The sequence below is a fragment of the Mastigoproctus giganteus genome, chromosome 12, assembly GCF_048544385.1.
Source record: "Mastigoproctus giganteus isolate SK-2022 chromosome 12, ASM4854438v1, whole genome shotgun sequence".
NCBI classification, from domain to species: domain Eukaryota; kingdom Metazoa; phylum Arthropoda; class Arachnida; order Uropygi; family Thelyphonidae; genus Mastigoproctus; species Mastigoproctus giganteus.
The window spans coordinates 165,704,691-165,728,778 of NC_143586.1; the positions used below are offsets into that span (position 1 = coordinate 165,704,691).

At 35.8% G+C, this 24,088-nt stretch overlaps 1 protein-coding gene across 1 annotated transcript in view; it reads left to right on the forward strand.

The window, feature by feature from the left end:
• LOC150077572 (recombining binding protein suppressor of hairless-like) overlaps nt 1–24,088 on the forward strand; it is a 240,189-nt gene that overhangs the window by 149,121 nt on the left and 66,980 nt on the right. The window contains exons 6-7 of the mRNA XM_090386536.1: nt 6,413–6,508; nt 22,601–22,766. Of these exons, the coding sequence (XP_090242662.1) occupies nt 6,413–6,508; nt 22,601–22,766 (262 nt within the window). The remainder of the gene's footprint in view (nt 1–6,412; nt 6,509–22,600; nt 22,767–24,088) is intronic.

Sequence of the window (24,088 nt, forward strand, 5' to 3'; positions counted from 1 at the left end):
AGCAGCGCAACAGTCACAACAGAATTCGCAGAAAAGAACGAATAAATATTTGTTTGTTTTTGGAACTTTGTATTTTATATGAAGATGTTAATAAATTAAAAATTTGAAATTTTGAAATAAGAATTTTGTTAATAAACTAAAAACAAATAATTTATATAAAATATGTATCTTCTGCTTTCTTCTTCTTCTTATTATTATTATTAGTAGTAGTAGTTGTATGGTGCAAGGAAGCCTGAGGCTTATGCTGCACCAGCCAAAAAAAAAAATTCTCGAGTTACCCTGAGAGAGAGAGAGAGAGAGAGAGAGAGAGAGAGAGAGAGAGAGAGAGAGAGAGAGAGAGAGAGAGAGAGAGAGAGAGAGAGAGAAGTAGAAGGAAATCACCAAGAAAGAGAAGAATGATGATATCCAGCACTTGGGACCCTGGGTGTGCCAAGCCCATACTCACTAGATGTGAGCCCCTGGGGATAATTTTTTCATTTATATACTGTATTTTTCTTTTACATTGTTCATTTTTAAGCACTATTTCAAGCATTACACACTTTTTTCTTAAAAACACTGTTAAAAAAAAAAAAAAACCTCCCAAGAATATTTTAGCTTCATTTTGTTTTCAGGAAGGCACTGTAGAATTCATAACATGGAATTCGGAATCACCTGGTATATAAGTGAAAAGTAGTGTGATAAATGAAGTACATATTATCCACACTTAACACTGGAAAATATATATGTTACTTATTTAAATGTCAGTTTACAAAGGTTTTGCAAACTGATGTGCTACAGTGATTTAGCAATTGGGAGTAGTGTTTATTTTAGCCATATCTTACCAAATGTATTTATGATGGTTAACAATGCCAATTATGTTAAATGCTACAGGTAATTCTGAATGAACAATCTTCTATCATACTATCATTTTGATTGTGGGTAGACATAATTATTTTCATTTCTGTTGTCATTATATGAAATGTAATACAGTGGAACTCATTTATAATGATTGTGTTTTTATGATGTTGTTTTCTTTTCAAAACAATTGGTCTATGATTTCTAAGAGTAATTACTAATGGTAATTTTTGTGACATTGTGTCAATTCAAATATACCTATTTTGACTGATGACTTTTTTTTACTGAGTATTGAACTTAAATTCATTTTGTGTACCTCTAATGCTTTTCTGCAATAATTACTTGGTTAATTTTTTATCTGGCTAGATGAAAATCAAATAATACTTTTTAAATAAAAAAAAAAACATAACTAGCTTTTTTTTTTTTTTACTCTTATTTACAAAGTGTGGCTATTTGTTATCTCTTCCTTAAGTCTCTTTTGATAACTGTTCCTGTCCTTTACAACTGCAATGAAATTCTCAGAGAGTTGCTTGGTTCTCACTGCAAACATAGAACGATTTCCTAAATAAATTTCCCAACTGTTTGGCTATTGTTAGTATATCATCTACTACAGGTGTATTTTAAGTTTTCCAGATTTGTACATAATTCTGCCTGTAGGTATACAGTAGTATACAGTTTAAGATGGCTGTGTGTGTATGATTTATGTTTATTAATTTTTTTTTGACACACAGTCACACATTTGTTATTTTTTATTATTATTATTTTTTTCAGTGTCAGATATTATGATTTGCGGATTTAGTGATTGAAAATTGGTGGTCCAGACGCCATCATTATAAGTGAGTTTCACTATATATTTTTAAGAGATTTTTTTTTTTTTTTTTTTTTTGTATCAGACATGATAACTGCATGAGAGGAATTGACAAAAGTAACACCTTTTATTTTTGATTGAAATAACTGAAGTAAAAATTGAGTAAATTTAGACAAAAACTGTGACAAATTAATAAGTTGTCATTTATAAAATGGAAAGTACTTTTCATCCTGTTAAAGTAGGAGGCATTACTTTTTTGAATGTAAAGCAGTAGTGTTTTGCAATACCTACTTGTTTTCTGTAGGATCAAATGGTTGCTCAGCCTTTAACATTCTCTGCTCGTTTTGTAGACTATGCCATAGACAGGACTAAGCTGTTTGCTTGTGCTGTCAGTTAAAATTTCTTTTGAATTTTCTTGTTTTTAGTGCAGTCAGCATTGATGCAGTAAATACAGTATTTTTAGAATACCGAATTCACAAGCTTTGTTATTGGGTCCCCACTGTCACTGGATTAATATGACTGTTTTGAGAAGTATATATGCAGGAGAACTGCCTGAAAGAATACTTGTACACAGAATTCATATGATTGAATTTTGTGCAAGAAACCCCCCCCCCCCACCACACACACACACACACCCATTATCTAGTTAATAATGCATATTCTAGATCAGTTGGTAGTAAACAGTCCAAACCAAATGTGATAAATATTCAGTATTTGATTTTATTACTTATTTTCAATAAGAGTTCTTTTAATTTATTACCAATGTACATATGGATTTAATTTTTCTGATTTACTGAGATTTTCTGATTTGATGAGCTGTACTTCCCAGGATGGGAAGTACAGCTCATCCTGGTTATGCATATATAGTTATTTTGACACCTTTTTATTTTATTCATGGTTACATGCACAAAAATTTGAAGATATATGTTGCTATGTTATTCTTTTCCTTTCATTAGCATCATTTCAATTTATGATTGCCTGAGAGAATGTGGTGCATATTTTGATTTTTTATATATTTTCTGTCAAAATTTATATGCAGTTCCTATATATACTTATTCTTACTACCCATACACATTCATAAACAAATGAGTGTGATAGTGTTTCAAAAAATAAAGAAAGCAAGCATCAGATATTGAAATAAAAGTGGAAGCTTTAAAGTTTTGGCAAAAATGATTTCTGACATGGATCCAGGCATCCAAAGAAGTTGAATGTTCAAAAGAAAATTGAATGATCCGATGAGCAGTTACAGATTTATTTTAGAAGAGGAAAGAAAGAAAAGCAAGCCAGGCAACCAACCTTCCATTTCTTAAAAAAAAAAATTAGCCATGTATGTTTTCTTTCTTTACATTTTTTATTTAAAATACAGCCACTCTCCGACTTATGTAAGGGTTGCATTCCACAGACCTCTACATAAGTTGATTTTTACCTAAGTCGGAATTTCCCTAAATGCTTATGCAGCACTCACAACTATGTGTGCTGAATTTGATTGAAGCAAAAAAGAAATGTTCGACGAACATGTAAATAGAATTATATACTATGTATAAATATAGTGCAAATGCATCAGAAATACATAGCTATATCTGAATAAATCAGAATATTGGTAAAAAGGCATCGTTTTAAGTTATATCTCATATTGTGAATACCTTCACAACGAGTTGCCATGATATTGCACTACTTCGAATAAGCAACGCTTCACCTAAGGAGAAGACTAATGTTACTTATTCTCAGATGGATACCACCACCCAGACGGCACCGTTTCAGAGCTATTTGGCCCTTCTTCGGTGGGTGGGTAGGTACCCGAGTGATGCAACGATGGCAAAACAGTTATGAAGTATAACTCCACAATATGAGAGATGCCTGATGGTGTATCATGTATTTAGACTCAAGCATTTAGGGCATAAGCCTCAAGCTATGAAGGAGTCTAGACTATGTATAAATATAGTGCAAATGCATCAGAAATACATAGCTATATCTGAATAAATCAGAATATTGGTAAAAAGGCATCGTTTTAAGTTATATCTCATATTGTGAATACCTTCACAACGAGTTGCCATGATATTGCACTACTTCGAATAAGCAACGCTTCACCTAAGGAGAAGACTAATGTTACTTATTCTCAGATGGATACCACCACCCAGACGGCACCGTTTCAGTTTTATATCCATCTGAGAATAAGTAACATTAGTCTTCTCCTTAGGTGAAGCGTTGCTTATTCGAAGTAGTGCAATATCATGGCAACTCGTTGTGAAGGTATTCACAATATGAGATATAACTTAAAACGATGCCTTTTTACCAATATTCTGATTTATTCAGATATAGCTATGTATTTCTGATGCATTTGCACTATATTTAAACATAGTCTAGACTCCTTCATAGCTTGAGGCTTATGCCCTAAATGCTTGAGTCTAAATAGAATTATATATTAAATTTTTTTATCTCATGCACAGGAAAAATTACAAAAGTGTACAAAATTAACAAAAATTTCAAAATTATAAAATTACAAAAAGAGAGAGGAGATAGGCATAATGTCAGCAAGTTTTACCTTTCGAGCATCATTGCCAGAATTAACTCTCCAGCTGATAAGCACACTGCTGCGGAAGTTGAGGGCTGTGGAGATTTAGAAGGGTTTTTTCCCAACACATCACAAAATTTCTCTGCAGCTGCAGAATCGGCACTGGTGACTTTGCCTCATACTTAATGTTTTGGAAACCAGTGCAATGCTTGAACCTATTAATCCACCTGTTGCTTGCCACAAACTTGGCTTGGGGTTTGCCATACTTATCCTTAATATCTTCATAAATACTCCTCCTTTTGCTTGAATTTCCATTGGACTCAAGGGGCACTTGCTTCTGAATCTGATTTTCCATCCATATTAATAGCTTTTCTGTATTTGATATAGCACCTGAACACTGTTTTGTGATCACTGTTGATCTGAAATGCATTGATCGTTTAACACGTTCTTTTATATGCACACTCCCTTAAAATAGTATTTACTGTTGAAGCAGCGAGACCTAATTCTGTGCAATAGATGATAAACTTAGTCCTGCTTCGTACTTCTTAATTAATCATCTTCATTTCTAGATCAATTTTGTTTTGTTTCCTAGCGCTGCCAGCACTTGCACTTTTTGTTGGTCCCTTTCCCTTCACCATTGTAATAAGTAAATAGGAATGAAGAGAAGATTCTGAAAATTTATTTATGTTTTTTATATGATTGAAGATTTCAGTGAAGGGGAACTCATTTCACCATAATACCGTAATGTGAAAACTCACTGAATTCCAGTTATCAGTATTATTGCAAATGCAATCAGATTGAGTTTACTACCTGTTTATAATAGATTGCGCTAACAGAAAAGCCCAGTAAACTGGAAAGTGCAAATTGTTTTTATTATTTTATGGACCTCCAGAAATGTGTTTTATAAAAAATATCACAAAGATATTCAAATTGATTCTTATAACCGAACATATTATAACAATGAAAGTGTATTGCGATTTCCATTATAAAAATGGCCTTTTTGAGAGATAAATAGCTTAGTTATGTAATGAAAATTTCAACTTCCAAGGTCTTGGAACGAATTACCAAAAAAAAAAAAAAAAAACCACCAATGTGTTATTGGGTTCACACTATGATATTTTCAAGATACTTCCGTTTATTCCTACAGGATGCAAAATGCATTTCCATGATCTTTTAAAGTTTGCACTGGCCAGCAAAAACATATATGTAGTGTCGAATTTCCGTAAGTCAAGTATTACGTAAGCCTGGGAGTGCCCGTATATTAAAATGCAAAAGGTATTATTAATGACCTGAGTTTTAATGTTATTTAGTATTTATATGTTAATTGCCAATCATAGCATAGTATATATTGATAAAAATAAGTTTGAGAATGGGGTGAGTGTTCACAATTTTTAGCATTTATGGAACCTTTCCCTGGCTGTTTTATGAAAATGTGCATGCTAGCTCACATTTCTACTGTGTGAATGTGTGTGTCAGGAATTTATCAAGAAAAATAAGTATGAGACCACAATACTATATAGAATTGGGGATACACAATACTATGTGTAGCCCCAGCTCACTAAGGGGATCAAACGGTGACACGATATTGTGACTACCTTCACAACGAATTACTATGTATTGCACTACCTCGAATAAGTAACGCTTCACCAATTCTCAGCGGGCACCACCACCACCCAGACGACACAGTTTCGAGGCTTGTTGGCCTATCGGTTCTATAGTGACTTTCAAGCTCATAATGTATTATACCCTGTACATTTATTTTATTTAGTATTTATTACTATGTACACCTTTTGGCATCTCTCATATTGTGGAGTTATACTTCATAAATTGGTTGGCATGATTGCAACACCAGGGTACCCGCCAACAAACCTTGAAAGGAAATCAGGCAGACTCTCAGCTTCCTTGAAAGTACGTAGCCACATTCATGTTCAATAATTAATACTGTTTTCCCTGTCTTTTTATAATGGGTTATAGACTAATAATTTTTATATTATGCAGAGGAAATTCTTTTTAATTTATAAATAAATGTTCAGTGTGTCCACACTATTAATTTTTTAAAAACAGTGATTCTGCCAAACATTTAAAAATTCTGAACAGCTGTTCTATTGATATATATTATTTGATTTAAAACCTAATTGAAAGAAAAGCTTTTATTTTATGAAGACAGTTCCTCATTTTAGTAATTTGAGTTGTTAAATATAATAGTCTGAACTTATAAACACGGTTTCTCTCTTTTTTTTTTTTTTTTTTTAATTTAGAGAATCAATGAAAAGGTACTTAAGAGAGCGGGGAGATATGGTTTTGGTCATATTGCATGCCAAAGTTGCCCAGAAATCTTACGGAAATGAGAAGAGGTATGACATTTCTTTCTGCTCATTTATTTTTTCACTTTTCACAATATACCATGCACAAAAAAAAAAAAAAAAAAAGCCATGCACTTCACCCATCCATAATTTCCACGAATTTGTCTATTCAAACCATCCACATCCACAGTGACAGATGGAAGCCTGTTCCAACAATCAACCACCTTATGCTGAAAGAAAATTTCCACACATCTATCCTGCAACCATCCTTCCTCAACTTGAATTTCTTTCCCTTCATAGGCGCCTCCATAGCCAGGTGGGAAGGAGCAACACTCCGTAGTACATGCTTCTTGATTAGACCGGGGTTCGAGCCCGTCACCACCAAATACGGAGGATGCAGAAAGGTCAGGGAATGACCACCGCATATCCCGGAGCAGTATGGCCTTAGTTGCTAATGCTCCTAAAACCGAAATAACAACAACTTTCTCCTCGTGTGTAGTCTCAGCAAGATGGAAAATGCCATTAACATTTAGATTACTCAATCCATTCAAGGCCTTAAACACCTCAATCAGATCTCCCCACGGCACCTAGTCTTCAGATGCTGCAGAACTGAAGCCCTTCTGGGTAAAAGCACCCCCTTGTTCCCTTCACCAATCTGGTTACCATTCTCTGTAACCAGGAAGGATGTAGATATTCGAGCTGATCTATATCCTTCCTAAAGTGAGGCCTCCAGACCTGTATACAGTACTCATGATGCTCCACGGCCTTGTATAAGGGGATAATCACCACCTTATCCCTGCTAGCGGTTTCTGTATGTCATTGACAAAACCCAGTGAGCTGTCATGGCAGCATGTCTGTACTGCTCAGAGAATTTCATATCTGACTGCAGAATTATCCGCAGGTCTTTCATTTTCCACTCCCCTGAGTGTGGTACCACGCAATTGGTAACTTACTGTTACTCAGAGATTATTTCTACCCATATGCAGTACCTTGCATTTGTCAATGTTGTACTTCAACTTCCAATTTTCAGTCCATTGACCCACTTTTTCTTCCAGATCTTGTTGCAGTAGCATCCTGTCATTAATCACCCTGCTAACCTTGTATCAACTGCAAACATAGACATTTAGCCTGATATACCTTCATCAGTATCATTAATAAATACTGAAAACAACAATGGGCTCAGCACTGGGTGCTGGAAGACTCCACTAATAAAGTTAGTCCATGAAAAATAGTGCCCATTGATAACCACTCTGTCTTCTTCCACTTAACCAGTGCTTTTTTTGGGATGGTACGCAATGGTACGGCGTACCGGCAACTTTACTAACAGTGACTTGGGACATTTGGATGCAATGCACTTTGAAATTTGTAATATTCCATAAATTTTTTTTCACATGTTTATCTACTATTCAAATAAGCTTAAAATGATTTAACTAAATTTGAATTTTTTACTGTCTATTGTTAAGATTTTTTCTATATAAAACTACATAACCATTTTTATAATATTAAATTACTCAGTCGGACCTCTGTTTAATTATTTTGAATTCCCCTTGGAAGTTTACATTTAAAAAAAGTTTCCATTGAGCAAAGAAAATTTTCATATAGCGAACAGATTAGGAGAGAATTAACTCGGTATGCCCTGTTCGATTTTCTGGCCTTCAGGCAATTTAGGCAATTAGTGCTGCTGCCCGAATTAAGACGGCTAAAGGGATTAGCATTCTACAACTTAGTCGTACCTGGGAAAACCTATCCGACCACCTGTCCCACATATGGAGAAGTCGCGCTGGTCAAGAGTGAGCAGATCAAGGTGCATTCCCAATGGGCTCTGGCCCACCTTCTACTGCAGTGGTGTCCAACCTTTTCCTGTACAGAGGCCATATTCAAAAAAATTCGAAGTTAGATTTCTTTAATGTGTTATATCTTGTTGCATGTAACACACTAAATTCAAAGTAAAATTGAAAATATTCAAAAATTTTAAGTACAATACACAATTACATTTACTGAACAGAACATTTAATTCGAAAATGTTTTTGACAATTAACAAAATTTAAAATGCTGTTTTAGTTCATTTTCCTCGTGGGCCATAGGTTGGATGCCGCTATGAATTAACTGTAAGCGCCCCGTTCGAGAATTAGAAAAGTGATTTTCTTTTACCGCGACAAATAATCATCTGTTGTTTCTCGGAAGTGCGTTATCCACATTTTTCCGATCTATGTTTACATGGTCATAGTACCCGAATATCCGAATGACACCGATATTTTAGACAGTTTCAAAAAAAAGAAAATAAAAAATTCAGATTTAAGAACTAGTGACAATCCCGATGACGAGGGAAGGACAACAAAGGTATTAATCCTTCTAAATATGAATTGTTGGCATTTGGTGAAAATGAAGTTAGAAAATTGTCAATTACAGTTAAATGCAATTCGTGGATACCTAATTGGTAAGAAAGTTTCGGAAGAATTGAAGCATTTGATGAACGCTCTGAGTACAATACTAATTTCACCGAGTGAATGTGAATGAGGATTTTCACAAATGAATCTGGTCGTCAGCCCAACCAGCGCTTCATTGATGACAAAAATGGTTTCTTCACTACTGTTTCTTAAAACTGTAGCTCTACCACTGACCCGCTTCGATCCAGCAAAATATGTCGATTCATGGCTGCTTCGGAAACGTCATTCAGCAACTGCCACGCAAAGAGGAAGAAAAGAAGTCGGCATAGCGTGTCGGATGAGAACTTAATAAAAATTTGGAATATTCTACAAAAACTTTAATTTTACTTATTTTTTATATACTTGAATAATAAATTTATGCTTAATAAACTCTGTTAATATACAGTAAATCCCCGCAATTCGCGGTCGCTGATTTAATATAAAATGAAACCTAAAAAAATGTGAATTTTAAAGCGCCGTGAACATTTTAACCCGAACTAACCCGTACAAAAATATGGCTACGAATAACAAGAGAAATGTGAAAAGATCGAAGAAGGTGATGACATTAGCGAATAAAATTGAGTTATTAGACAAAATTTCTAATGGTGAAAGTGTCTTCTCAGTGGCTAAACATTATAAAATCAATGAGTCAACGGTACGATCAATTAAGAAATCAGAAGAAAAAATCCGCTGTAGTGTCTGTGAAAACGCACTAATTGCTTCAAAAATTTGCTCTGTAACTCGTGATGTTAAATTAGAAAAAATGGAAAAGTCTTTAAATCTGTGGATAGAAGACTGAACTCAAAATAAAATTCCGTTAAGTTCACTCATCATTCATGAAAAGGCAAAACTCCTTTATCAAAACTTTAGCGAAACAGGTGATAGCACTAACGTGATAAGTTTTTTAGTTAGCAAAGGCGCTGGTTTGAAAGATTTGTTTGAAATTTCTAATAACTATTACATTTAATATTTAATTGTTTCATATTTTCATTTCGATGCCATATGCTTGCATTTCACTATGTACTGTCTATGTACATAGTCATATTATGAAGGTACATATAATACATACATAGACAAAATTTTAGACTAGCTTTTCTTATATATTTCATACTTTGGAACGGAACCCCTTTATTACTATGGGAGCCATAACTCAGTATTCGCGTTTTCGGTATTTGTGGCATTTCCCAGGAACGTAACCCCCGCGAATAGCGGGGGTTTACTGTACTTAATTTGTTGTTCTTATTCTAAAAACGTTACTACTAAAGTAACAATATCAGGAGGAAAAAAATTTAGAGTACTTTTCATGTCCTTTTAATTTTCAATTTTTACTGATAGCAAAGAATGAGTACTGGCACCTATATTTTTACAAAAAAAGCACTGCACTTAACCATCCCTTTATCTGTAGCAGTAACTTGTACTTAATGCAATGTTGTTCCGTTTTGTACAGCAGTCTTTTTCATGCAACAGTATCAAAAGCCTTGCTGAAATCCAAGTATGTAATATTGAAATTCTTTTTTTGCATCCAGTTTGTCATTGCATCATAGTAACCTATCATATTGGTTAGACAAGGCTGCCCCTTAACAAATTCATATGCAATTTAATTGCATTTATTCTGTGACTACAGTATAATTGCATTTAAGGAGATAATGCAGGATAAGATGGTCCTATATTACCTCTTTAACTAGTGACTTCATTATTTTCATTGGAACAGACATTAAGTTGGCAGATCTGTAATTACTCATCATCCTTTGGGCCCCCTTTATGAATTAGGGATACAATCACACATCTCCATTCCATAGCCCCCGAATCCAAGAATGCTCTCATAATTATGGCTAGGGGTTTGCTTATTTCCTTTGTTGTTTCCCTTGATATAATTGAATAGATTCCATCTGCTTTTTTTATTTCAGGTTCAACAATTTCTCTTCCACTTTCCTTTCAGTTATCACAGTCATTTAGCTCCCTGTCAGAGTTTGGTAAATTTCTGGCATCCCCTTCCCTACAGAATTTCTCATGTGTGAATGTAGATGCAAAATACCTATTAAATTTGTCAGACATTTGATGTGTGGGGTCACTAACAGTTACCCTGTTGACATCAAGTGGCACATTGCGATTCATTCCCTTCCTTCTACTGTTAATATAAGCATGGACGTCTTTGCTGCTTTCCTTTGCATTCTCTTCCAGAGAATTCTCATAATCTGCCTCAGCTTTCCTAACCTCCTTTGTGACTTGATTACAGACTAGCTTATATACCATAAGATTCTGCATCACCTGATAATTATATGCATCCTGTGCACTTTTCTTCTTTACCACATGTCACAGTAGTTCATTTGACATCCATTTAGGTCTAAACCTTGAATAGTATGTCTTCATTGGTATGAAAGGCCTAGTAGCTTCTATGATTGCTTCTGAATGCTTCCAATTTGGAATTTGCTGTTGATAACATCATCAGTTGGTCGCACCACATAGAATTTAACAACTGTCTGAGTTCACTGCAGGCGCCAACAAAAGCCTTACCCTCTACCCTTGACTTCTTTAATTAAATTCTGCACTAGTATGCTGTGATCGCTGATACTCAGTAGATCTTTTACCTGCATATTCTTAATACATGAAGAATCACTGCTGATAACCAAGAATGCATCTACATTCACACGTAAAGAATTCTGTAAGAAGGAGAGGACAGAAGTTTACTAAACTATAACAGGGAGCTAAGTAATTTTGTAATAATGGAGAGCAAAGTGTAGGAGAAATTGTTTAAATTAACCATAAAGAAAAGACACCTGGGATGGATGGAATCTATCCAGTTTTTTTTTTTTTTTTTTTTTTATATATTGAAAGAGGCTGCAAAGGAAGAATGCAAACCCTTAGCCATAATTATGAGAGTGCCCTTAGATTCAGGGTAGGTCCCCATGGAATGGAGATGTGTAAATGTATCTCCAGTTCACAAAAGGGGGTTCAAAGGGTGACACAAATAATTATAGACCTGTTAGTTTAACTTCTGTTTTGGGGAAAATAATGGAGTCACTGGTTAAAGAAGTGTTGCAGGATCACCTAGACAAGACTGCAGTAATAATTCAGACACAGCATGGGTTTGTTAAGGGGAGGTCTTGTCTGACTAATCTGATTGGATACTACGATGTGGTCATAATGAACTGGATGCAAAAAATTATTTTGATATTATATACTTGGATTTCAGGAAAGCTTTTGATACTGTTTCACATGGAAGACTGCTGTTCAAATTGGAGCAGTATGGCATTAAGGGCAAGTTGTTACAGTGGATAAAAGGGTGGTTGAGTGAGAGAAGACAGAGTGGTAATCAATGGACACTGCTCTGGACAATGGACAGTGGAGTACCCCAGGGTTTGGTGCTGGGCCCATTGTTTTGTGTATTTATCAATGATATTGATGAAGGTATATCAGGCTCAATGTCCAAGTTTGCAGATCATGCAAAGGTTGGCAGGGTTTTTAATGATAGTAAAGACAATATGCTACTGCAACAGGATCTAGAAAAGTTGGGCAGATGGACTGAGAAGTGGCAACTGAAGTTTAACATTGACAAATGTAAAGTACTGCATATGGGTAGCAGTAACCAAAGAGAAATGTACCAACTGTTTGGTACTATACTCAGGAAAGTGGAGAATGAAAAAGACCAGGGGGGTAATTGTGCAGTCAGATATGAAGTTCTCTGAGCAGTGCAGACTGGCTGCCAGAGCAGGTCATGGAGTCTTTTCAATGATATTTAGGAATTTTGCTAGAAGAAACAAGAAGGTGATTATCCATTAGTATAAGGTAATGAATGGTCAGGCCACACCTTGAGTACTGCATACAGGTCTGCAGGCCTCATTTAAGGAAGTTGCTAGAATGAGTACAGAGAAGGGCAACAAGATTGGTGAGAGGAACAAAGGGGTGCTCTTATCAAGAGAGGCTTGAATTCTGCAAGTTGAAGCATCTGAGACTAGGCACTTGCGAGGTGAACTGATTGAGGTGTACAAGGTCTTGAATAGTTTGAGCAGGCTCAATGCTGATAGGATTCTTCTGCTTGCTCAGAGTAAGAACCTGAGGGGGTCATAGATTCAAATTGAGGAAAGACAGTTGTAGAATAGATGTGTGGAAGTTTGTCTTTAGTCAGTGAGTAGTTGATTGCTGGAACAGACTCCCATCTTCTACAAAAAACCTTAGCATTAGCATTAGTAGAGGCATATGATGCAAGAAAGCAAGCTTATGCAGCATCAGCCAAAAAAAAAAACAAAAAAAAAAAAAAAAAACCCTTCCACTTCACCCCTCTGTTTGTTCGAAATACCTGTCCAGCTCTGAGCCTTAAATTTATTTAGTCTATCAACTTCCACAACAAGGGATGGAAGTCTGTTCCACCAACCAACTACCCGCTGGCTAAAGGCAAATTTCCGCACATCTTTCCTACATCTGTCTTTTCTCAATTTGAATTTATGCCCTCTCAGGTGATTATTCTGAGCAAGAGGCAGTATCCCATCAGCATTGAGCATGCTCAAACCATTCAAGGCTTTGTACACCTCTATCAGATCACCTCGCCGGTGCCTAGTCTCCAGACACTGTAATTTGCAAAACTTAAGCCTTTCTTCGTAAGAGCAACCCTTTGTTCCATTCACTAACCTTGTTGGCCTTCTCTGTACTCGTTCCAGCAGCTCTACGTCCTTCTTGAAATGAGGCCTCCAGACCTTTTTACAGCAAGGTGTGGCTTGACTAGTGCCTTATACAAGGGAATAATCACCTCCTGATCCCTGCTAGAAACATTCCTGTATATCACTGACAAGACACCATGAGCTACTTTTGCAGCCCGTCTGCACTGCTCAGAGAACTTCATATCTGTCTGCACAATTACCCCCAGGTCCTTTTCATTCTCTACCACTGTCAGTGTAGTACCACAGAGTTGATACGTTGCTCTGGGGTTGTTGTTTCCCATATGTAGTACTTTACATTTGTCAATGTTAAACTTCATTTGCCACCTCTCAGCCCATCTGCTCAACCTTTCCAGATCCTGTTTGAGCAGCATAGCGTCAGTAGCGTTCTTAACAACCCTGCCAACCTTTGTATCGTCTGGAAACTTGGACATTAAGTTGATATACCATCATCAATATTATTTATAAATACAGAAAATAACAATGGACCCAACACTGAACCCTGAGGGACTCCACTAATAACATTAGTCCACAATGAGCAGTGCCCATTAATTACCACTCTCTATCTTCTGCCACTCAACCATCCCTTTATCCATAGCAACAATTTGCCACCAATGCCAAACTGCTCCAATTTGTGCAGCAGTCTTCCATGTGCAACAGTATCAAAAGCCTTTCTAAGATCCAAATATATAATATCAAAGTTATTCCCTGCATCCAATTCTTTTGTGACTACATCATAGTATCCAATCCTAGTTAGCAAACCTTGCTATTGTATGTGATCAACCCAGAAATTCCAGTCAACATCTGGAAAATTAATCTCTCATTGGGAGGCATTCTGATTTACTGGCCCACTCTATTTCTCTGTATAGCTGTTTGGTATACTCATCACAGTCTTTAGACGTATAACACACTCCTCTCAATTTTGTCTTCCCAGTGCTTATATCACACCAATTGACTCAGTATTGCACAGGTCACCCATATGCAATGCCTTAGATTTAATATGCTTCTTAACTAATAGCATAACCCCTCTACCACTCCTGCCCTGGCCTTCTTTTCTTTATACATACTCCTCATATTCAAATTCAGCATCATCACCTATATTTGATTGACACCATGTCTCTGCTTTCCGTATAATGTGTGCGTTCGATGTCTTAATCAGTACTTAAAATTCATCAAATTTATTTACGATGCTCCTAGCATTAGTGGACATGCAAGTATAAATGCACATGTTCTTACTCTTAGTTACTTTAACCACAGCCCATGTATTTACTTGTTGCATGATGAACCATAACAGGGCCTGAAATCCTCATCTTGCTTTCCAGGATGCTGCATGTTCCAATAGAAGCAATGCAACAGTCACTTTCACCTCTGCTTGACGGCTCTAGTTAATCTATTAGTCCGTGTATCAGACTAATAGATTAATCTTCCAAGCTAGAAGTTTTTCGACCACATACATTGCCTCAATAGCATCAGCAAATATTCTTTGACCCTTTCTATTTAAGTGTAACCTATCCCTGTAAAAACAGTCTCTCCTGTTAACAAGCACTGACTATGCTGAGAAAATTCCACCCCATGATCCTTACACATTCTCCCTATGGGCCAAATTGATTGACAAGACCCTCAACATATACCCTCCTGTTGTGTCTGGGCAGAATTTCAAGCATTTTCAGATTCATCCAATCTCCCAATTTTTTTCCTGACATTGCCCTGTATTTGTTTAGTAAATCCTTGGATTTCCTCTTAATATCTAAGATATCTTAATACTCTTATATGTAGCTACAGCCTTTTTGTGTTTTCATGATAGATCATGACTTTTTTTTTTTTTGACATTTGAATGTGAGATGTAATTATTTGACATTCAAATGTAAACATTCAAAATATAATTTTGGCTCACAGTTTTGACTACTACCTTATGAATTGTGCAGTTATGATGCACTCTTCACTTTTCCATTTGCTTTGGGGTAATGCTATACTGTAGATTATTGCAGCAGCATAACTGATAAGAATGAGAAACATTCTCTTTGTACCAACGTGTAAAGATCTGAAATTGTTTATTAGCAACATTGGCTAATAAAGCTAAGTTTTCACCTGCTTCTTAAATATGCCATTAGTTGGGATCATTTAAGTGCTGTACAAAAAAGACCAACATCTTTATTTCTGTACTGCAGCTTCTCTTACAATCTTTCAGTGTATGCAGGTGCACTCACTCACTCACTCACTCACTCACACACACACACACACACACACACACACACACACACACACACAATATGAAACTTAAGTCATAAACTAACAGTTATTCACTTTCCTAACTTGTTTTGGTACAGATATCATTTAAACCATTATAACTGAATTATATATTAAACCGACTGGCTACAAACTATATTACATAAGTAACATTCCTGGTACGTTGTTATATATTTAGTTGTGGGGTTAATACTTATTGGCCTGACTTATTTTATTGTTGAGAGTGCTTGTTTAGTCCAGTAATGTTTAAAATCATTTTTGGCCAAATGATTTTTATTTTTTGTATCAGCCAAAAATCTGTTATTTCCTGAGATTTTATGTTTGTGCCTTATGATTGTTATTCTGCCTACAAGGAAGAATCATTCATTTTACTTACCATTAAATAGATCAATCTAGTCTTTCTTGAGATGTTCAGATATACTTCAAGGAAGATATGTTTGCACAATGTTAACAAATGTCAAGTCCTCTTCAAAAATGTTGTCAAAGTTTTGTTTACAAAAATGACCCTTCTCTCTAGATTGATTGCCAGGAGCATTTTCTCCTGGTTTCTCCAGAAAAAGAAAAACTCAAGTTTTTCATTTTCTAACCTGGCTGAATATTCTTTCATACCTAGCATTGCTATCAGGAATTATTAAAATTCTAGGCATGCCGTGGGACAATTTTTTTTACATTTCAAGCCTACTTATGCACTTTCTGCTTTCATAATAACTTCTGCTTCTGTCAATTTCAGTATGAAAAACTGAAATTGACAAAACTGATACTGCAAAACATCTACTGAAAATTTGCTCGTGATGCACTGCCAATTGATAAAAACAGTTTTTATCAATTGACAGTGCAGAGTCCGGTATAAGCTATCCAAACAGAAATCCACAACAAAAAAAAAAAAAAAAAAAGAAATGTTAGACAATCTACTGTTTTAAAGCATAATATACTGGTAAACAAATCCTATGGCTGCATTTTAATATAAAATGTTTTTTTTAACAGTAAATTGAATTTATTGTGTAACATCCACACTACATTTGTGGTGTGAATGTTAAAAAACTTCTTTCTTTTTCTGAAAATTCTCTTGTTTTTGCTCTGCTTACTTTGCCTGATCTCCAGCTTTTTTAAAGTCAAAAATTGTCAGCTGTGTGCAGCATATGCACTTCAGATTTGCACACTATAGAGTTAGCCTTTGAACATACACAAGCATACCACCTCCAAAAACTGTGTTATATATACTAACTCTTTAAACTCCTTGCAAGCTTTATCAGTGATGAAATATAATGGTTGCCTAGTTCTGCCCCAGTTACAGCAGAGGCTACGTTATCTTTGGAAACTAATTTTATTTTTTTCAGTTGGATCTGCAGCCCCATTGGGACCACAGGAAATAGTTTGGCTGATATTGTAACCAAATCAGCAAGCATCCATTCCCCAAAGCATTTCCTGCTAGTCCCCCTATGGAGACTACTGGCAAATAATGTGAGCAAAACTGCTCTGCCAATGGCAACACTCATGGCACGGGTAGGCTTCAAACAAATAATACCAGATTGATTCTGTGGTCCAACTAAGGCTATGTATGTAGTCTGTGCAGAAAATCATTTGTGATTTGTGTTAACATATGGCACCGTTTTAACACAAAACACCTTTTTATTGAATGTCCGAATGTTATCAATTCATGCCATTTATGTTTTAGTGCCTCTAAGTGGCTGAGCATTATACACCCAGTCAGATATTATCTGATAGTGAAAACATCTCAGAATTTTTAAATTTTACATCTGTATAAATATATTTTAATAATTATCATATGCACTCTTGTCCTTTACTTGTTTTTATTGAGATATACTGCTTTTCTTGATTTATTTTCATTTTTACATGTTAACTTATTTATAACACATTAACTTTTAATGTTACTTTTGGACTTGGCATTATGGCCTAAGTTACCAATGTGTCATAAAAATTAAATCAAACCTGAATTATCTTGGAGACAATCCAAATTAGTATCAAGCTTTTACTGCTATCATGTTTGTCTCAGCAATAATTTTATGGTAGTTCCAGCACAATCCCCATGCACATGAATGCAAACTAGCAAAGTTAAATATAGTGTCATTATATCCCACTCTTCTAATCACTTTCCTATCCCAGCAATGTGCAAATAAAATGGTTGCATTACAGAGAGAACTTTCTTTAAAAGAAATCACAAGGAAAACTATGTACTTTGCTAGTAGCAAAATTTAGTGTTTCACTGTCACAAAATATCAAATCCATGGTTTCATGACTTCTCACCTCAACAAGTTGTCCTCATTGCTGTAGGAAGTGCTGAAAGGTAGTGAAGAGTACAGCAGATCTGAATTTTTGTATAGTATATAAGTCAGTTGACTTCTCATTTTGAGAAGTTGTGCTTTATCATGTATTGCCATACAAGTTGATACTCCCTTTTTTTTGCAGTCATCTTTTTCATCTCATATGGTGTATGATAAAAACCTTATTAATTCAGAACTCAAAGAACTAAAATACAGAATTTAGATTGAAATGGGTTCAAAGTATCCATACAAGATAAGAACATCAATCTTAATCATTGGTCAAATACTCTTAATTAACACTAGAATTTTCACAATTATTTAAAATGTTATGAATATTTTGGTTCTGTTGTGGTTGACGTTTGTTAATAGATGACAAATTAGCATTAGTAGAGGCATATGATGCAAGAAAGCAAACTTATATAGCATCAGCCAAAAAAAAAAAAAAAAAAAACCCTTCCCAATTCACCCTCTATTCACTCTTCAAGTTTGTCTAGTTCAGCCTTGAATTTATTTAAGCTGCCAACTTCCACAATGACAGATGGGAGTTTGTACCAGCAATCAACCACCAGCTGGCTAAAGGAAAATTTCTGCACATGTATTCTACAACTGTCTTTCCTCAATTTGAATTTATGGCTCCTCAGGTGATTAATCTGGGAAAGAGGAAGAATTGAGTGTGCTCAAACCATTCAAGGCCTTATACACTTCACAGGTGCCTAGTCCTCAGATGCTGAAATTTGCAGAACTTAAGCCTTTCTTGGTAACGTAACCCTTTGTTCCACTCACTAATCTCATTGCCGGCGCCTCCGTAGCCGGGTGGGCAGGAGCAGCAGTGCGTAGCACACGCTCTTGATTAGACCGGGGTTCAAGCCATGACTACCAAATACGGAGGATGCGGAAAGGTCAGTGAGTGACCACTGCATATCCCCGGAGCAATATGGCCTTAGTTGCTAATGCTCCTAAAAACCAAATAACAACTAATCTCATTGCCCTTCTCTGTACTCATTCTAGCAGCTTTATTTCTTTCTAAAATGAGGCCTCCAGATGAGTACACAGTACTCAAGGTGTGGCATGACCATTGCCTTATACAAGAGGATAATCACCTCCTTATCTCTGCTAGCAAAAGTCCTATATATCATTGATAAGACCCCATAAACTACTCTTGCACCTGTCTGCACTGCTCAGCAAACTTCATATATGACTGCACAATTACCCCAAGATCTTTCATTCTCCACTACCCTGAGTGTAGTACCACACAGTTGGTTTGTTAATCTGGGGTTACTGCTACCCATGTATAGTGCTTTGCATTTGTTAATGTTAAACTTCAATTGCCACCTCTCAGCCAATCTGCTCAACTTTTCTAGATCCTGTTGCAGTAGCATACCATCCTTACCAACCTTTGTGTCGTCTGCAAACTTGTACATTAAGCCTGATATACCTTCATCAATTAATGTGTTTATTTAAGCTTGTTTCCCTTGCTTTATCTTCTGTTTCATTTGAAACATCACTATCTTTGAAGATTTTGCCAATATCAGCTTTTGCAGCTATAAACGAGAACTCATGAAATTTTATTATTATTAACCATATGGTGCAAGGAACCCGAGGCTTATGCTGCACTAGCCGAAAAAATATTTCTGAGTTAACCTGAGAGAGAGAGAGAGAGAGAGAGAGAGAGAGAGAGAGAGAGAGAGAGAGAGAAATGATGATATCCAGCTCAGTACTAGGTGTGCCAGCCCAGACTCACCAGATGTTGAGCCCCATTGTCCCGCAAGATATCATGTTTTTTTTTTTTGTTTGTTTTTTTTCCCCTCCCAAAAACTACGGGTTTTCATCCAGCAAAACATAAAATTGACAACAGAACACACTCTATTTACAGACAGTATGCACAGAGCAATATGGACTCAGTCGCCGATGCTCCTAAAAACTCTACTACTACAACAACAGCAAAAGCATCTTGCTAGAAAAATTGTGCAAGTATTACTTACTCACCATAAGGTAAACATGTGCCTATATTACTCCTATCCCAATAACTTTCCCTGCACCTTTAAGAATTCCTAAATGATATTAGTAACAACCCTTGCACCGCCTTTGTTTGATTATATACAATCTCTACAGAATAAATTCCTTTTACCTACTAGGATGGGCCAAAATGGTAAAAATTTTCCTACCAAAAATCCTGCAGGTTCTCTCAAGTCTTTCAAGGTTCTTAGCTTATAGTCCCCTCCATCATGCGTGTGGCAGAATTGCATACATGTTACATGTATATATTGTGACCTAACTTATCATCATTAATCCACAAATGAATAATAATGCCCTTTTTATATTTGAATTCAGCTTCTTATATTATTTGGTTATTATTTATTACTTTTGATGTGTTGACCTGTTCATAGACTACTAATAATATTTATTAATGTATTATATTTTGTGACTTGGTGCATTGCTGTGACAATGCACCATAAGAATGCATTGCTATCAATGTACTATTAAACAACCAGCCAACAAAACATCCTCTGAATTATCATGAAATTTCTTCCCTCAAAGTGCACTTTTTTTTTTTTTTTTGGAATAAGAAAAACTTACAGGGAGCTGGAGCTGTGAAATACTAAGAGTGGGACCACAGGTGTATTTTTTGGTTTTTATTTCTTATTAAGAAATACATACTCAATCTCCAGCACTCCATAGCACTTCTTTGAGTACTCTCTGTAGAGTTTTGTGTAGAAATGCCAACTGACAGTTTGTCACAATGGAATAAATTCATGATGCACAATCCCAGTGATATGAAAGAGCATAATGAACTTTCTCTTCACATTCAAGTAGATCTGTTTATGCCATCCTGAATGTATAACAATTTCTGAACAAGGGCATAGCTGTAGTTCATAACTTTCAAATCTTCCATCTCAGTGTGTATTTGCTATTTTTCACTCATTTGGAAAGAGATGATTCAAATCCCACTGGATGCATGAGAAATTTTCAACCCTTTGCAGTTCTTCCCCATGAAGTCCAGCTCTAACAATCAAAAAGAATGACCAGTTGAAATGATGCTCAAAAATTATATTTTTGGCTTTACATGAGCTAATATACAAAAGTTTAAAACCTCTAATGCAGTATTTCTTCCTGGAAGAAAATATTCAAAATTTTCCATCCAGATAATTCAAAATATTTTTTACTCTAGAGTGCCTACTTTGAATTCCTTTTGTGAGTGGGCAGAGGTGGAACATCCATTATTAGTATAGTAGTGGCAAGTGATACAAGAAAACAAACTTATACAGCATCAGAAAAAAAAAAAAAAAAAAAAGCCAACTGTTACCATATCACCTGTTCCATTTAACCCTTCTAACAGTTTTTCTGTTTGCTGCTTGAATGTATTGAAATCCACCTCCACAATACCACATGGAAATTTTTTCCAACAATCTATTGTCTGCAGGCTGAAGGAAAATTTTTTCTTATTTACCCTGCAACTATCCTTCTTTCATTTGAATTTGGACCCTTGTGTGTGTAGTCTGAGAAAGAGGAAGGATTCCATCGGCATTGAGCTTCATCAATCCATTCAAAGTTTTAAACACCTCAGTCAGATCTCCTTGCAGGTGCCTAGTCTCCAGACACTGCAATTTGCAAAACTGAAGCCTTTCCTAGTGGGAGCACCTTTGTGCTCCCCTCGCCAATCTTGTTACTCTCTTCTGCACCCATTCCAACAGATCCATGTCCTTCCTAAAATGAAGCTTCCAGACCTGTAAGCAGTACTCAAGATGTGACCTAACCATAGCCTTTTACAGTGGGATAATCACCTCCTTATCCCAGCAGGCAAAATTTCTATATATCATTGGCAAAAACCTCATGAGCTGTCTTGGCTGCACTTCTCAGAGAAATTCATATCTGACTGCACCATTGGAGAATGAAAAAGACCCGCAGGGCTTTTTCATTCTCCACTGCCTTGAGTGTGGTACCAGACAGATAGTACATTAATGTGGGATTACTTCTCCCCTGTGTGAAGTACCTTGCATTTATAAATATTCAAAACTTCATTTGGCACTTCTTAGCCCACCTGCCTAATTTGTCTAGAGCTAGTATGCAGTAGCATACTCTGATTATACTGGTATGCCTTCATCAATATAATTAATAAATATGTCACCTTATGTGGGAATGTGGTGCTCGCTTAGTGCAGATTCACTTAGCCCTCTGTTTTTCCAGAACGAATTATCAGCGTTAAGCAGGGGTCACCTGTACTACGTGAAAGTTAAAATATTTCATCCTTACCCATACCCATTTTACTTTCAAAAGGCAATTATGAAGATGGTAAAAAAGTTTTTACAATCAAATAAGAGTTTGTAAATTTCAATGGCTGGTGTCAGAAATTTCACAAGGCCGAAAATTTGTAAATTGGATGCTCGTGAACTAAGACCTCACTGTGCAATTCGAATACATTTTTATCACACTTTTTATATGATGACATAATTGGAAGAAAGATCTTTATTTTTTTATTTATTGTAAAATGCACATTGTTATTACAAATTAAGGATTTTTATTCTTTTCTTCATTCAGGTTTTTTTGCCCCCCTCCATGTATTTATTTGTTGGGAGATGGCTGGCGAAAGAAACAGGAACAAATGGTGAAAGATGGTGAAACTGAACAGGGTGCACAACTATGTGCTTTTATCGGTATTGGTAATTCTGATCAGGAAATGCAACAGTTAGATTTCAATGGAAAAGTAATTATTAATGTTTATTACTATACACTTGTTTTTTTGTTTTTTTTTTTGAAAATCTGTTTTTTTTTATTGTTCTTTTGTGCTCTCAATCCAGCAATCACTCTTTTTTTCTCTTAAAAATCTTCACATTGAATGCTAATTCACCTTGAATTTTGTGCAAGTGCCAAAGGGTCAAAATTCTGTTAATTTGAGTTGCATAATTAAAGAATAACAGGTTGCTTATAAAGTTGGTCCATCATTGTGGAAATGAATGTCATCTCCCCCACTTCCAGATGCATGATTTTATTGCTTGGAGTACGATGTAACAAGAGTGCACTTCTTATTGGAATATATAGGAGTAGTTGGCATTAAAAGAAACAAAAGGAAAATAAAGAGTTGCTGTTTGTAGGCTGTACTTGTGGATAGCAACCCCCCCCCCCCCCAAACAATGTCTTAGCAGTTTCAGCCACATCATGCCCATGTCTTCGGATGTACGTTCACAAGCCAATTTGCACGTATATGTAACAAAAAAACCATGGATAGGGTAAGAGAGAGAGAGAGAGAGAGAGAGAGAGAGAGAGAGAGAGAGAGAGAGAGAGAGGCAAAAGCTAATTACAATAAAGGACTGGATATTATATCCAGTATAATGATATAATGATATAATGAAGATTTTTAAGAGATATAATGAGTTCATAGATGAGAATGAAGAGAGTAAATCCAATAGATCCCTTAACTGGTTGCAGTGGAAGGTCCATAGAAATCCCAGCAGAAATGGCTGATGAATTGAATAGATACGTCTCATTAATATTTACAGTCAAAAGCAAGCTTGAAACTTGAGGGAATCAGAGGGTATCAGACTGCTATAAAATAAGTGAAATAATGAACTCATAGGGGAAGATGGTTTCAGTTGTAATTAAAAAGGCTGCATGTGACTATCAAAATATTGGAAGTGTTAATGAGTGTCATTGGACTTGGGGAAGACCTTCCCCCACTCCACAAAGGTGACGATAAAGAGAAGTAGGCAATTCAATTATCATTATTAGCCATGTGGTGCAAGAAAGGCAGAGGCTTTTGCTGCACCAGGCAAAAAAAAAATTTCTGAGTTACCCTGAAATGGAAGAATGACGATATCCAGCTCAGGACCCTGGATATCATCATTCTTCTCTTTCCATGTAACTAGGCCAGTAAGTTTGATATTTTTGGTAGGGAAGGTCTGTAGTTTAAGATGCAATTCAGGACTATTTCAACTAGAATGGTATCCTGAATAGATCCTAGCATGGGTTCATTAAGGGGAGGTCATGTCCAACAAATTTGGTAAATTACTGTGATGTATTCATTAAACA